The sequence below is a fragment of the Neoarius graeffei genome, chromosome 9, assembly GCF_027579695.1.
Source record: "Neoarius graeffei isolate fNeoGra1 chromosome 9, fNeoGra1.pri, whole genome shotgun sequence".
NCBI classification, from domain to species: domain Eukaryota; kingdom Metazoa; phylum Chordata; class Actinopteri; order Siluriformes; family Ariidae; genus Neoarius; species Neoarius graeffei.
This window is the reverse complement of record NC_083577.1, coordinates 79,421,158-79,436,824: the sequence shown is the minus strand read 5'-3', so window position 1 is coordinate 79,436,824 and position 15,667 is coordinate 79,421,158. Positions and strand designations below refer to the sequence as shown.

The window sequence follows — 15,667 nt, the reverse complement described above, 5'->3', positions numbered from 1 at the left end:
AAAGACATTCTGTTGCGAAGAAAAGGAAATGCAGGACCAAACTAATAAATACTGGCAGTCAGTGAGCACCTCGGTGTGATCAGCTGTTCGTTTAGTGACAGAATGATGGAACTGTCAGTGCACGCTCAAAGGTAAACCTGTAGATGGCAGTAATGCAACACTGTGGATGCCAGCTGCCGTAAAACCCAAAAGAAGAAGGTAAACCTGCGCATACGCACATGGACTTCCTCTGTCTGCTTGACTGCGCGAAGCGAGCGATTTCATGCACATTATTTGCTTTAATCCCCTCAAATTAAAAAAGTTCCCAACCATAGAATGGCCTGATATTTTGTGAGAGATTACATAAATAAACATATATCACAATGACCACATTTCAGAGGGAACTAAATTTCACCGGGCGGCACGGTGGTGTAGTGGTTAGCGCTGTCACCTCACAGCAAGAAGATCCGGGTTCGAGCCCCGTGGCCGGCAAGGGCCTTTCTGTGCGGAGTTTGCATGTTGTCCACGTGGGTTTCCTCCGGGTGCTCCGGTTTCCCCCACAGTCCAAAGACATGCAGGTTAGGTTAACTGGTGACTCTAAATTGACCGTAGGTGTGAATGGTTGTCTGTGTCTATGTGTCAGCCCTGTGATGACCTGGCGACTTGTCCAGGGTGTACCCCGCCTTTCGCCCGTAGTCAGCTGGGATAGGCTCCAGCTTGCCTGCGACCCTGTAGAACAGGATAAAGCGGCTAGAGATAATGAGATGAGATGAGACTAAATTTCACCGATTTTCTGAAATCAAAAGGCCGTCTAGCTTTAAAAATTACAAGCCCCAGGAAAACTTGACTTAACCCCTGGTCTTTTCAATCCTTGGCTTGCAAGTGACGTCAAAGCAAAATAGAAACCCGGATGTCGGCCATGCTGGTGGAGATACAAATGCGGGGTCAAGCAACATTCCAGACAAAACATAGTCACGCATGTGCAACTCTTTTTGTTTTTCCACTGCTTTAAGCATTCTTTTAGTTATGCCGTATCTTTGTACTGCATATGGTTGTGGTCACAACAGTACTCATGACCATGGCACATTCCGATTTTTAGAATTCTGTCCGTGATTCGGAATGGGGGCGAGGAAACTCTGAGGCTTAGTACGGAGAGGAGACGAGGGGATCAGGACACTTCATCCAGTGGCCATTTCGTCCAATAGTTAAGACGTTTCATCCAAAGCCTTTTTCATACGCACTACCAATTATTTTATATTTCAGGTATTCTGATGTTCGCAAATGAAGCCCTAGCAAGAGCGCTGCTCTGTGCCTAAAGATTTAACACGATCCAGCTGGCTTTAAAAATTAGTAATTTGGCGAGGGGAGCTTGAAGCAAAGCTACATTTTACAGGCACCTCCCTCTAACCCTCCTTTTTCAAAAGAGCCCGGTCTCAGGTCGGTAGGACCGTGCCTCGGCCTGGGATTCATGAACAAAGCCCCCACGAGAGCGCTGCTCGGCACCTGAAGGTTTAATCTGATCCAGCCGGAAACATAGACATGCAAGTGAGCAGCCTGCAATGACAAGGGAGTGAACTCATCCCAGGGTCAGCAAGTGGCACGGGCTGACGTGGTTACCCCCTTAATATGCTCTTTAGTGTTGAAGCACACGTACTATGGCACTCATTTGCTTTACAAAAATGTGTTTTGCTGCCATCAAATTCCATTGAGAATTCCTACTTTTTTCAGACAAACAGATACCTGAAATATAAAACAATTAGTGCGTACGAAAAAGGCTTTGGATGAAATGTCTTAAGTATTGGATGAAATGACCTGTATTTGTACTTGGTCAGTAGAAGCGTCTTATCTTCAGAAAAGTCTGACTTTTTAAAATAATATGGGTCTAAACCATACACATCTATCTTCGCTTGAGCGTTCAAACCATGGTAATACAGAAAATTCAGCATTGTTTACAGACACGCTTTCAGCGGCTGCCATCCTAGTTGCTTTGTATATCCGCCATCATGGCGGATGCTCATGACGTAGAACATTTTGATCACGTGGTTGCAAGTCATCTATAGCTAGAAACGCCCCTGGTGGACACTACTCGAGTAACGATGTCTGATGATAACTGATTGCACCAGAACTATTTTAGAGATTTGACACCATAACTGGCGGCACGGTGGTGTAGTTGTTAGCACAGTCGCCTCACAACAAGAAGGTTCTGGGTTCGAACTCAGCAGCCGGCGAGGGCCTTTCTGTGTGGAGTTTGCATGTTCTCCCCATGTCTGGGTGGGTTTCCTCCAGGTGCTCCGGTTTCCCTCACAGTCCAAAGACATGCAGGTTAGGCTAACTGGTGGCTCTAAATTGACCGTAGGTGTGAATGTGACGGTGTGCGAATGGTTGTTTGTCTCTGTGTGTCAGCACTGCAATGATCTGGCGACTTGTCCAGGGTGTACCCCGCCTCTCGCCCATAGTCCGCTGGGATAGGATCCAGCTTGCCTGCGACCCTGTAGGACAGGATAAGCGGCTACGGATAATGGATGGATGGACACCATGACTGGTGGCGTAGTGGTTAGCACTGTCGCCTCACAGCAAGAAGGTCCTGGGTTCAAGCCCAGTGGCCGGCGAGGACCTTTCTGTGCGAAGTTTGCATGTTCTCCCCGTGTCCGCGTGGGTTTTCTCCGGGTGCTCCGGTTTCCCCCACAGTCCAAAGACATGCAGGTTAGGTTAACTGGTGACTCTAAATTGACCGTAGGTGTGAATGGTTGTTTGTCTCTGTGTGTCAGCCCTGCGATGATCTGGCGACTTGTCCAGGGTGTACCCCGCCTCTCGCCCATAGTCTGCTGGGATAGGCTCCAGCTTGCCTGCGACCCTGTAGAACAGGATAAGCGGCTACAGATGGCTATGGATGGATGGATGAACACCATAACTGGATTGCATACTTACACAAACACAACTTTTATTTGTTGTATTTTTTTTTTTTTGTGACCAAGCTTGCAAATGACTCTATATTGATTTTATTTTACTCAGAAGTGTCGTTCGGAAGTGAAACTCTGACGTGATTGTGACTTCAGTGTGATTTGAAGACAGAAGTAAGTGGGTCTCGATCTCAGTGCACCGGATTGTCAGCTGTTCCTGACCGGCTGCTCGTGCTGTTGAGTCATTACATAAGCCGCCAAACTCACACACGGTGCTGCTATTTTAGATTTGATCAGGAAAGTGAATCACGAACGCGTTAATGCACCACGCATGACGTCATTCGTTAGAATGTCCAACATGATGCACGTTAAATTCTATTCTGTTAGAAATGAAGTGCACGAGACATCTTTTATGATTCAACACAACCCAAACTGCACGCGCGGTATCACGGCCCCGGTGTGGAGAAATGAGGTCCATGGTCATGCAGCTGGTGACAGTCCAGATGTTGACTCCAACACTGTGTGCGCAGACGCTTCCTCCAGCGCGCGCGCCGGCTCCCGGAGCTCAGGATGGGCGGAGCGAGCGGCACTCAGTGACCAATCAGGGCTCAGCTTTATTCCCTATAGCGGCTCGATCTCATTCATTTGAACATTAGAAAGCGGTTAAAGGGAGCGACGGAGCGCTGCAACAAGTGAACCGGGCATCTGCAGGACGGTACAGTATGTGCTCTTCTCTCTTCACTGTCAGAGCCTCTTATAGTGTTCTGTCCTGTTTATTATCTGCAACCACTAAATGCCTTTGACTCGTTTATAATGTATAGATAAATTATAAATAATGGTACCCACTCTCTGGGTCTGTTTTCGGATATTTCTAATCATGTTCAAGATTTTCAGTCTTACAAGCTCTGGGGAAAAAAAAAAATAAAATATATATATATATATATATATATATATATATATATATATATATATATATATATATATATGTATGTATATGTATACTATAGATATTATGGATATTTTAATGCATAATATATGACAGATGTTGTATCTTTTAGATATAGTGTATAATAGATATTTTAGACATTATGTATAATATACTGTAGGTATTGTACTGTATATTATGTATATTGTATATAATAGTTATACTAGTTATTATAGATTGTATATTATTATATTGTGTAATATCTATATTATTATTATTATTATTATTGTTATTATTATTATTATACATGATTGGTCCATCATCAAAGAGTACAATTATACATTTTTTTCAACTGGAAGGAATAAATTTTTATTCGTAAAGTTCTAATACTCTCGAATGCAATGTTTTCTTGAAGTACTTGGGTTTTTTTTTTTCCTCCTTCTTCTTCTTCTTCTTCTTCTTCTTCTGGCTGCATGGTGGTGTAGTGGTTAGCACTGTCACCTCATAGCAAGAAGGTTCTGGGTTCGAGCCCCGTGGCCGGCGAGGGTCTTTCTGTGTGGAGTTTGCATGTTCTCCCCATGTCTGTGTGGGTTTCCTCCGGGTGCTTCAGTTTCGCCTACAGTCCAAAGACATGTTAGGCAAATTGGTGGCTCTAAATTGACCGTGAGTGTGAGTGGTTGTTTGTCTCTGTGTCAGTCCTGCGATGATCTGGCGGCTTGTCGCCCATAGTCAGCTGGGATATGATAGGCTCCAGCTTGCCTGCGACCCTGCACAGGATAAGCAGTTATGGATAATGGATGGGTGGATGGACTTTTTTGCCTATACAGCCCATATGTCAGAAAATCAATAAGTAATTGCAAAAAGTCTATATGGTAAATGCATGTGAATAATACATTTCCTTTTTATCTGCTACTCACATGAATGTGAGTTATTATAAATAATGGCACCCACTCTCTGGGTCTGTTTTAGGATATTTCTTATCATGTTCAAGATTTTCAGTCTTACAAGCTCTGGAAAAAAAAAAACATTTATAACGTATACTGTATACTATAGATATTGTACATTATTGATATTATAGATATTTTAATGCATAATTTATAACAGATGTTGTATCTTTTAGACAGTGTATAATACAGATATTTTAGACATTGTGTAATATAGGTATTGTACTGTATATTATGTATATTGTATATGTTATACTAGTTATTATAGATTGCATATTATATTGTGTAATGTCTATATTGTTTATTATTATTATTATTATTATTATTATTATTATTCATTTGTTTATTACACAGTTCTTTTTTTCTCCTCATTATACTATCAGTGTTACATTTACACTTTTTGTTTATCAATGAGGTCATCATCATCATCATCATTTAATTCCTTCACTTTGTCTCATAATTTTTCCTCTATTAATGAGTATCCTAGTATTGCTCAAATTTCAAATTTGATTTATTTCTCATATAGCTCTCATATTTAGTATTATAAGGGGTTTTGTTGTTGTATCTCAGGATAGGATTTTCTTGTATCTTTTATATTTAGTATTAAGTTTTTAACAATTAGTATTTATGATTTTTAATATTTGTAGAGTATGTATATTTAGCTTTTATATCAGGTGAAGAGACATTTGTAGAAAGTCTGATATTATTATTATTATTATTATTATTATTATGCACATAATCACACTTTTTTTTCCCTCCCCTGTATCACAAGAGAGACACCAACTGCAGGAACCAAATTCCTTGTGTGCGTCAATATACTTGGCCAATAAACGTGATTCTGATTCTGAAAAAGGCTGAAGAGTAACAATACTGCTCTGAACTGGAAAGCTATTCAGTTTGGTTTATTATTATTATTATTATTATTATCTCATCTCATTATCTCTAGCCGCTTTATCCTTCTACAGGGTCGCAGGCAAGCTGGAGCCTATCCCAGCTGACTATGGGCGAAAGGCGGGGTACACCCTGGACAAGTCGCCAGGTCATCACAGGGCTGACGCATAGACACAGACAACCATTCACACTCACATTCACACCTACGGTCAATTTAGAGTCACCAGTTAACCTAACCTGCATGTCTTTGGACTGTGGGGGAAACCGGAGCACCCGGAGGAAACCCACGCGGACACGGGGAGAACATGCAAACTCCGCACAGAAAGGCCCTCGCCGGCCCCGGGGCTCGAACCCAGGACCTTCTTGCTGTGAGGCGACAGCGCTAACCACTACACCACCGTGCCGCCTATTATTATTATTATTAGTATTATTATTAGTATTATTATTATTATCAGTAGTAGTAGAACAGCAGCTAAAATTATTGACGGTCCATAATTATTGACAACCTAAAGATACATAGAAGATGGCTCTGGACACTTAATACAAACAGTTTTGCTGCAATAGCTGAGGACTACAATTACCATGATTTACAAGTTTAGGACTGCACTTGCCATGAACAGACTTCTTCGAGTTCATCCAGTGAAATTCTTTGAATCCTTGAGTGTGTGTATACATGTCAATATTAATATATACCCTATTATTCAGGGCTTGTTAAGTAAGGAATAAAACACAACAAGGCATGCTGTTATAGAAAATTCATCAACACTGTGGTGGTATGGTACAGCAGATGTGATGAGTGACTGCAACCACCTTGAAGTTGATTATTTTCCAATAACAGCACGTCATGTAGTGCTTTATTTCTCTTATACCACAATAATTTGTCAAGGATAATAATGTTTTGATATTAGAGCAGCAGCTACAATTATTGACAGTCCATAATTATTGACGCCTTTTCAGATTTACCAATAAAAAAAAAAACATTTTACAAAGGTGAGTTTCAGTTCCAACAGTTATTATTGGTTAATTAATCAACCGGAAGACCCGCCTCGCCCTTTGATTTTGTCTGATGACACAGCTCGTTACCTGAGATGGACATTTTTTTAGCACGATCAGTAAGTTGAGGAAAATCTGGACGTTATCATCGCAGGTAAGCATGGTGGAAAGATCATGGACATGTTTTTACTTCTCAAATTCACAGATATTTAATGATCTTGTCAAAACCTACTTTGTTTCTTACTCTTTCTTTTGTCAGTCGCCATTTTGTATCTAAACGCTTGTTTGAGAAGTCACGTGAGGTGTCGATAATAGTGATCACTTTCACTGGTGTCCACCATTATCGACACGCTGTGGAATTAAGTGACATTTACAACTGTTATGGATCGACCTTTGTGTAACATTGTTGAAATAGATGAAGTACTTAAAAAAAATAAAAGTGCTGTGATTTATAATATTTTTTTTCTGATTCATAACAGAATGGAATGTTTATAGAGTATTTGGAATCTGATTGCAGTCAATAGAATTAGACCAGAATTAAATTCCTAGCATATAAAAAAATTACACGCTTGAAATATTCAGATTTTTCTATTCCATTCACAAGATATTTTTTTTCTGCAGCTTGTTGTAAATATCTACCACATATTACAAGATCAGTAGACATTTTATATTTTGGTTCGAGGAATGACATGCGACCTTTGACCTGGATTTTCATGTGGTTACAGTGTCAATTACCTGTTGGCATTTATTGGCATTTATAACTACAAAACTAGAAATTAATACAAACAACAATGAATAATTTACAAAATGTGATCTACGAAAATACGTAGAAAGTGGAACAAAAAGATTTTCTGACACAGCTTAAACATTATCAGTTCATTTGTTTACAAACATAAGAATTACTTCCTCATTTACGTAAACACCGACATAGATATATTTATATAAAAGATATTTTGTACTAAATATAAGTCTATGTAAAACACATTTTAAATAAAAAATATGTTTTGTTAACTTAATGCCACATCCCGATTATTTTTTTAAAAAAATAATCATCTGAATGTCGATAATTGTGGAACGATGTCGATAACTGTGGACGAAGGTGTCGATAATTGTGGAATGGTGTCACGTGATCTGATACGTTAAGTAATCAGGAATCAACTCAATTTTTTCCAGTGGAAGTTTGAGTAATTGTTCATGCACAATTTACGTATTGAAAGTCTTTTCTACTTTTGCAATGGCCAAAAGATCATTAAGGTGTTGATAATTGTAGCTACCACTCTAGTAGTAGTAGTGGTGGTGGGGTTGAAGCTGTCTTCACCATGTCTGAAGCCATGAATCATTTCCACATATTCCAGAATTAGCCCAACTGAAACCTTCAAACTTCTATTAAGGTTCTTCAGAGACTTAAGACTTCTCCTGTGTTAAGACTTCTCCTTTGACCTTCTCAAAAATGAAAACACTTTGTTATAAGGTTGTACACCACTTATTGGTCATCCAAACCAACTTTCTTCATACCACTGTGTGTTTTGTCCTGTTAACAAAGCTTTACCGAATGAACACCTTGGCCATCAGGGTCCAGGCTTGAATAAATGTCTTATGATATTTAATATCTGGTGGTTTTGTTTGTTTAAATGCTGAAATTCAAACTCTGAGCATGTGCTCAGCTATGGCAGACTGCTATCTGCCTCTCAGTTACGGTAACAGTAAGAGACTGAAATAGAACAGCAAATTGTGTTTTTCCGGTGTATTGTAGGAGTAAGTTGATTTGTCAAAGCTGGCAAATATTATAATTGGTTTAGGTGTGTTCGTGATTTGGCTGTCAAGTACTTTTAAAGGGGTTTAATATGCTATTTATTTGACTTTGAGCCTTATTTGGATTATATGTGTGTGTGTGTGTGGGGGGGGGGGGGGGGGTTCCATTATGAAATGCATAACATCTTGTTTGTTCATTTGCTTAGCTGAATTGGTATTTTATATTATTTTCAATAATAACTGATTAATTTGAGGAGTATTTATTCCCAGATGTGTGAATGTGAATTAGATTCCCTGTGATTTTTTTTCTTTGCCTGTTATGCCGTGCGCCATTGGAGAGACAAACTTTGGTTAAGAAAATATGTATGGCATTCTAGCATATAATGTTATAAGGCAATTCCAAATCATTCAAAATGTCCCAGTACAGACAGGTCTGTCAGTGTGTACACTGTGTGTAATCTGGGGTCTTGGCATTTTGTTGTTGTTGACTTATCCCTCCTAGTTATGGCAATACATTTCATCATGGAGTAAGGAGCTTTTTGTGTATTTACTTTGGTCCATCATCAAAGAGTACAATTATACATTTATTTCAACTGGGAGGAATACAGTTTTATTCATAAAGTTTGAATATTCTCGAATGCAATGTTTTCTTGAAGTACTTTCCCCCCTTCTTCTTCTTCTTCTTCTGGCTGCATGGTGGTGTAGTGGTTAGCACTGTCACCTCACAGCAAGAAGGTTCTGGGTTTGAGCCCCGTGGCTGACAGGGGCCTTTCGATGTGGAGTTTGCATGTTCTCCCCATGTCTGCGTGGGTTTCCTCTGGGTGCTCCGGTTCCCCCACAGTCCAAAGACATGCAGGTTAGGATAATTGGTGGCTCTAATGCCGCTTTTCCACTACAAACGCGGCTGAGTCGGGCTGAGCCGTGCCGTGCTGAGTTGGGCTGAGTCGAGCTGAGCGGGGCTGTTGGAGTTGCATTTCGACTACAACCGCGCTGAACCGTGCTGGCTGGAAGTGGGTGGTCACATTGGGTGGAGTTAGCGAAAGTGGGTGGACGTCAGGTGATGTCGTTAAGCAGCGCAAACAGTGACATCAGTGAGCTTTTAAGCGGTAGTCTCACGACCCGGATAGTAAACAATAAACATGGAGGACATGGAGTCGTTAGTGTTGCTGGTCTTGGTGCTGTGGCTTGTTGTCACCGACAACGCGGACAGATACTGGCAAGAGCGTATAGATGAGGCGAGGCGCATAAGGCTTCAGAAATTCTCGTAATTCGTAATTCTTCTCCTTCCGGGTTTGCGGTGTTTACAGATCCCAGCGCGCTCGCGGGGCGTGTGTGGGCATGTGAGGACACTCCTCCTCACCAATCAGTGCACAGGGGAGTGTCTGCTCACGCCCCCAACCTCACTCGGCACGGCTTGGCTCGCTTCAGCCCCACTCCAAAACGGTGCGAGTTTTAGGGGCTAAGCAGGGCTGAAGCGAGCTGAGTCGTGCTGGTTTTTGGTAGTCGAAACGCGAGCCGTGTCGGGCTGAAGTGAGCTGAAGCGAGCTGAAGTGAGCTGAAAAAGGGTAGTGGAAAAGGGCCATAAATTGACCGTAGGTGTGAATGTGAGTGTGAATGGTTGTTTGTCTCTGTGTCAGCCCTGTGATGATCTGGCGGCTTGTCGCCCATAGTCAGCTGGGATAGGGTCGCAGGCAAGCTGGAGCCTGCACAGGATAAGCAGTTACGGATAATGGATGGATGGACTATTTTGCCTATACAGCCCATATGTCAGAAAATCAAGAAGTAATTGCCAAAAGTCTATATGGTAAATGCATATGAATAATACATTTCCTTTTTAACTGCTACTCACATGAGTGTGAAATGAAATGTATGCCATAAAATTCAATCTACTTTTAGTGTTTTATCCACTGTACAGTTTGTGTCCATGTGCAATGTGGCATAGGCAGACATTTTTCAATTTGCTGGAGTGCCATCACATTCCACATTATCATTATGTTTTATATAATCCTCACAAGGCAATGAGTTAACTTATAACTGGCTACGTTAATGGTCTCCTTACTGTTTTACCACCATTTTCTTATGGAATGAGAGTAAGCAGTCCCACTTGGGATTTTATACTTTGCAATAATCCAAACTCTAATTGGTCTCTAATTGGGAAAGCCATAGCGTAAAGGTTAGAGAAGCAGCTTTGGGACCAAAAGGCCACTGGTTGTATTCCCTGCACCAGCAGGAATGGCTGACATGCCCCTGAGCAAGGTGCCTAACCCCCAAATGCTCCCCAGGCTGCTCTGGGTATGTTGTATGTCACTATGGATAAAAGCGTCTGCTAAACACTTGTAGTGTAATATGTCTGTTACTTTTTAAAACCTTATGCACCGAGATAGATTGTTGTGTGAGAAATGAATCAGTTTGTACAAGCATGAAGAGAACATAGCCTGTTTACCGTGAGCTTGAGATATATGAACCTACTGCACAGAAACATGTTATGTGCAAGACGGAAAGCCATTATACCATCAAGGGTGGTTCTAATATGACCACTATAATGTGATCATGTCTTAATGGCATATCACGTCGATCATGCACTGAGCAAATAATAGTAAAACGCTCAACCTGCAGACAGCCACAGTTCTCCTCTCCAACAACTTACAGTACTTTCCCAGTATTGTTTGTGTTTAATATTAAAAAACCACTCAGAAACTAAGAAATGTCTCGTCTCATCTCGTCTCATTATCTCTAGCCGCTTTATCCTGTTCTACAGGGTCGCAGGCAAGCTGGAGCCTATCCCAGCTGACTACGGGCAAAAGGTGGGGTACACCCTGGACAAGTCGCCAGATCATCGCAGGACTGACACATAGACACACACAACCATTCACACCTATGGTCAACTTAGAGCCACCAGTTAACCTAACCTGCATGTCTTTGGACTGTGGGGGAAACCGGAGCACCCGGAGGAAACCCATGCAGACACGGGGAGAACATGCAAACTCCACACAGAAAGGCCTTCGCCGGTTGCTGGGCTCGAACCCAGGACCTTCTTGCTGTGAGGTGACAGTGCTAACCACTACACCACCGTGCTGCCTTTGAATATCGAACTGTGCTCTAAAAGACCAAATCCTTAGAGGACTCATTAAAGACCTGCACTTCAAAATGAAAATATATTAAATTATTCCAAAAAGAAGCATGAGTTATTCTCCAAACTACTTCATTATTTATTATTCAAATGATGTTGTGCGAGTAATATGTACATCTGTGTTCTCAAGTTCAAGTTGTTATTCCTGATCCCGCTACCATTCATAGGAGACCTTTTAATACTCAATGTATTGTGAGTAATATTATGATTTATTCTGTCCACATTCACTGGATCTGAGTATTTGTGTGCTCTGATTGGCTGCTCTACTACTAGGATATCAGCTCATATACTGTGAGTAGAGAAAAAACAAAATGGCGGCACATGTTGCTGAACCTACTGAGGACGAAATTAAAAAAAAAACTACTTGAAAACAAAAACTTAAACAGAACAAAAAGAGCAACAAAATATAGAATAAAATTATTTCATGGTAAGTCTTTTTTTTTTTTGCAATTTGTCATGTGTCCACTTGGCGGAAATTATTTTGTCAGACATATAGGCGGCACGGTGGTGTAGTGGTTAGCGCTGTCGCCTCACAGCAAGAAGGTCCGGGTTCGAGCCCCGTGGCTGACGAGGGCCTTTCTGTGTGGAGTTTGCATGTTCTCCCCATGTCCGCGTGGGTTTCCTCCGGGTGCTCCGGTTTCCCCCACAGTCCAAAGACATGCAGGTTAGGTTAACTGGTGACTCTAAATTGACCGTAGGTGTGAATGTGAGTGTGAATGGTTGTCTGTGTCTGTGTCAGCCCTGTGATGACCTGGCGACTTGTCCAGGGTGTACCCTGCCTTTCGCCCGTAGTCAGCTGGGATAGGCTCCAGCTTGCCTGCAACCCTGTAGAAGGATAAAGCGGCTACAGATAATGAGATGAGATGAGACGTTTCATATAAATTTTTTTTTAATTTATCAAATTTGCAAAAAATAAATCAAAATAACAGTGATCCGTTTCTCAAAATTCTGTGAATGTGGATATAATAAAACAATTATTCTATTCGATCTCATCATATATTGCTTATAGCCAACTTGACGCTACACGCCTCGTTGGCTATCAGCTCATGTACGACTCGATTTTGTGGAATAATTGTTAAATGTGTCAGGGCAGGCTGGACACACCATGGAAGATTGTTCAATCAATGCTCGCTGGAAAGCTTTAGTGAAGAACTCATTGCCTGATTGGGGTACTGGGTTTACTCTTCAGGCTTAACTATTAATGATTAGATTAGGAATAAAATTAGCTCATGTTTAAAGTCATTACAATTCTGTAAAGCTGCTTTGAGACAATGTCTATTGTTAAGAGCGCTATAAAAATAGACTTGACTTGATTAACAAATAGTCCTGAAAGTGCATCTGTATTTGAAATTTGAAATGTAATTTGATCTTAAAGGCCTCCACATGTATATCATTGTTGCTTTTTTTTCTTGTTCTTTTTTCCAGGAGTGATGTCTGGCCCTGCTTTCAATGTCCTCCTGCTTTCAGACTGCACTTAAAACCTGGCTCAGACACATCTTGCTCTCCAACACTCAACCAACAGTCTAAGTGGCCTTCTGGATTGATTTCTAGACACTTGCATTAAACAATAATATACAATGTCTCTCTGAACTTCAACTTTAAAATGATTGCATTAAACATCAAGCCAGCGAAGTCAGCATTCTACGTTTGACATCATGGATTACTAAGAAGAAAAGTGACTTTGGGAATGCTCCTCATGTTTCACATGGATTAATAATGACTGCCCTTGGACTCTAGTGTGGCGGAAACCATGAGTTTCCCTGTGGGTATTTCTGCATCCAAGAAGCGCTTCTTCCTCTCAGTGTATTCCTTTGTGCTGGGATTGCATTTTATGTTGCTTTTTCTGTGCACCATGGCATCTGCATGCCCCAAGAGCTGCTTGTGCACAGATAGGAACGGCCTGGTGGTGGTGCAATGTTCTTCCCGCAACCTTGAGACCATCCCATCTGATCTACCGTATGACACCGTTGCTCTACTGCTCTCTTCCAATCACATAACAAAGATCCCTAGCCAGGCTTTTAAACACCTCCATCGCCTGCAGGAGCTTGATTTGTCACGCAATGCCATTGACAGTGTGGATGGTAGTGCTTTTCAGGGCATCTCGGAGACCCTGCGTTTGCTTAACCTGTCCTACAACCGACTGCGTGGAGTACCCAAGGAGGCCTTTGCACGTCTCCATGCCAAGATTGGCCTGGCCAACAACCCTTGGCACTGTGAATGCATGCTACAGGAGGTCCTGCGTGAACTTGAACTCGACCCTGAAACTGCTAGTGAGGTGAGTTGCCATACAGCTGTGCAGGATGAATTTGCTGGAAAGCCTGTCATCCAGGTCCTAGACTCTGGCATCAACTTCTGCAACTTTCATCACAAGACAACAGACGTGGCCATGTTTGTCACCATGTTCGGCTGGTTCACCATGGTGATTGCTTATGTCATATACTATGTGCGGCACAACCAAGAGGACGCCCGCAGGCATTTGGAGTATCTCAAGTCTCTGCCAAGCAGCTCTCAAATTAGCAAAGACTTGGACACTATCAGTACTGTTCTGTAGCATCTGCATCAAAGCTTTGGGTCAGGAATGGATTCGTGTAATGGGGCTCGGCCATGATGGCACAGCAGCAAGCCTTAAAGCTCATCATGAGCACAATGCTGTTTCTTTATTCATTTCGAAATAAGTCAATGTTACAGCTCATGATATTATGAATTTCTGGGAGTTTTTCCACTCCAGATATGCTTTTGGTAATATTAGGTTGTTCTGTTGTGGCTCTTGCAGAAAAGCTCTGCAGAGCTAAATCCTCCCTCCCCCTGTTTCCCAGCAGGTGTATAAGTTCTCTCATGATGTGAGTTCATTCGTCCATTATTGTGCTAATGTTAATATTGAGAAAGTTGGGCAGAACCAGAGATTGACAGGCCTTAATTACAGTATATTTATTATAGTGCAGCATTGAAAACTCAGGAAAATCAACTGAATATAGGGACTAATATCACTGCCAAATACTGAACATTAAAGCTCTGCCTTGTTCTTAATGGCAGCTCATCCATTAGGGGCAGGTGGAACAGAGCCCTGCCATACACAGTATATCTACTGTTCAACAAATTTTTAAAAAGTTCTCATTCACAAATGTATACATTTTAAATGACCAATAATTCAAAAAAGGCAGATATCTGCTAACAGTCCATTGATTTGCTAGATTTTGTGCCATCATGGGACAACAATGTGCCTAGTGGTCAAAAATGGGAATGGCAACAATCACGAAAAGAGACTCATTATGCCAAGAATCATGTTACCCCATTCTTGGAGGAAGAACAGTGGACAGAACAGTTAATAACAGAGCTGTTGGGATGTCTGATGGTTCTCAGTCATCCAGGTCATTGTAAACCGTAGGTGCTAAAGAACGCAACTGGACTTGCTTGAAATCCTTGAAGATGTTTCACCTCTCATCCGAAAGGCTTCTTCAGTTCTGTCTGACTTCCAGGTATATATTCTCTAGTGGACCAAAAGCAACCCGAAGGAGAGTCATTGAGGTCACATGGGTTGTTGACTCTTTCAGTCATCCTGTAGGTGTTAGGGTCACTGGAGGCTGGGTATGAACAGTGTTAGCAGCCTAGAGACTGCTAACAACATTCACACCCTAACGAACCTCTAGGCTGCTAACACCATTCACACCCGGCCTCCAGTGACCCTAACACCTACAGGATGACTGAGAGTGTCAACGACCCACGTGACCTCAATGACTCTCCTTAGGGTTGCTTTTGGTCCACTTGAGGATAAATACCTGGAAGTTCCCACTAGTCAGACAGAACTGAAGAAGCCTTTCGGATGAGAGATGAAACATCTTCAAGAATTTCAAGCAAGTCCAGTTGCCTTATTTAGCACCTACGGTTGAGCAGGTGGGATCTTTTTTTTTTCTTTCTTTTTTTTAACATCAAATTGGACTAAAATCCTTTAAAATCCTCGGCAGCTGCAAAGATCTTATTTTATAGCAAAAATAAATGCAATTAAGTCTATTCAATTTCTACAAACAAAGGCTAGGGTAGGTGCAGACAGTGTGTATATGATGTACATTTCTAATATAAAATATATTGGGATAAGGGGGATTGTCAAGGGGGAAAAAAGGTCTCCCTTTTCCATTGCCCCCTTTTTTTTGTTTCA

The 15,667-nt window shown here is 41.5% G+C and overlaps 1 protein-coding gene across 1 annotated transcript; it reads left to right on the top strand.

The window, feature by feature from the left end:
• The first annotated feature begins 13,264 nt into the window (after window positions 1–13,264).
• On the top strand, window positions 13,265–14,065 carry lrrc3 (leucine rich repeat containing 3). Its single transcript, XM_060928879.1, has one exon. It carries the CDS (start codon window positions 13,265–13,267, stop codon window positions 14,063–14,065), a length of 801 nt encoding a protein of 266 aa, XP_060784862.1.
• The last annotated feature ends 1,602 nt before the right edge of the window (window positions 14,066–15,667 follow it).

Coding starts and splice junctions, on each gene's coding strand:
- lrrc3 (XM_060928879.1), top strand. CDS start 13,265: ATGAGTTTCCCTGTGGGTATTTCTGCATCCAAGAAGCGCTTCTTCCTC.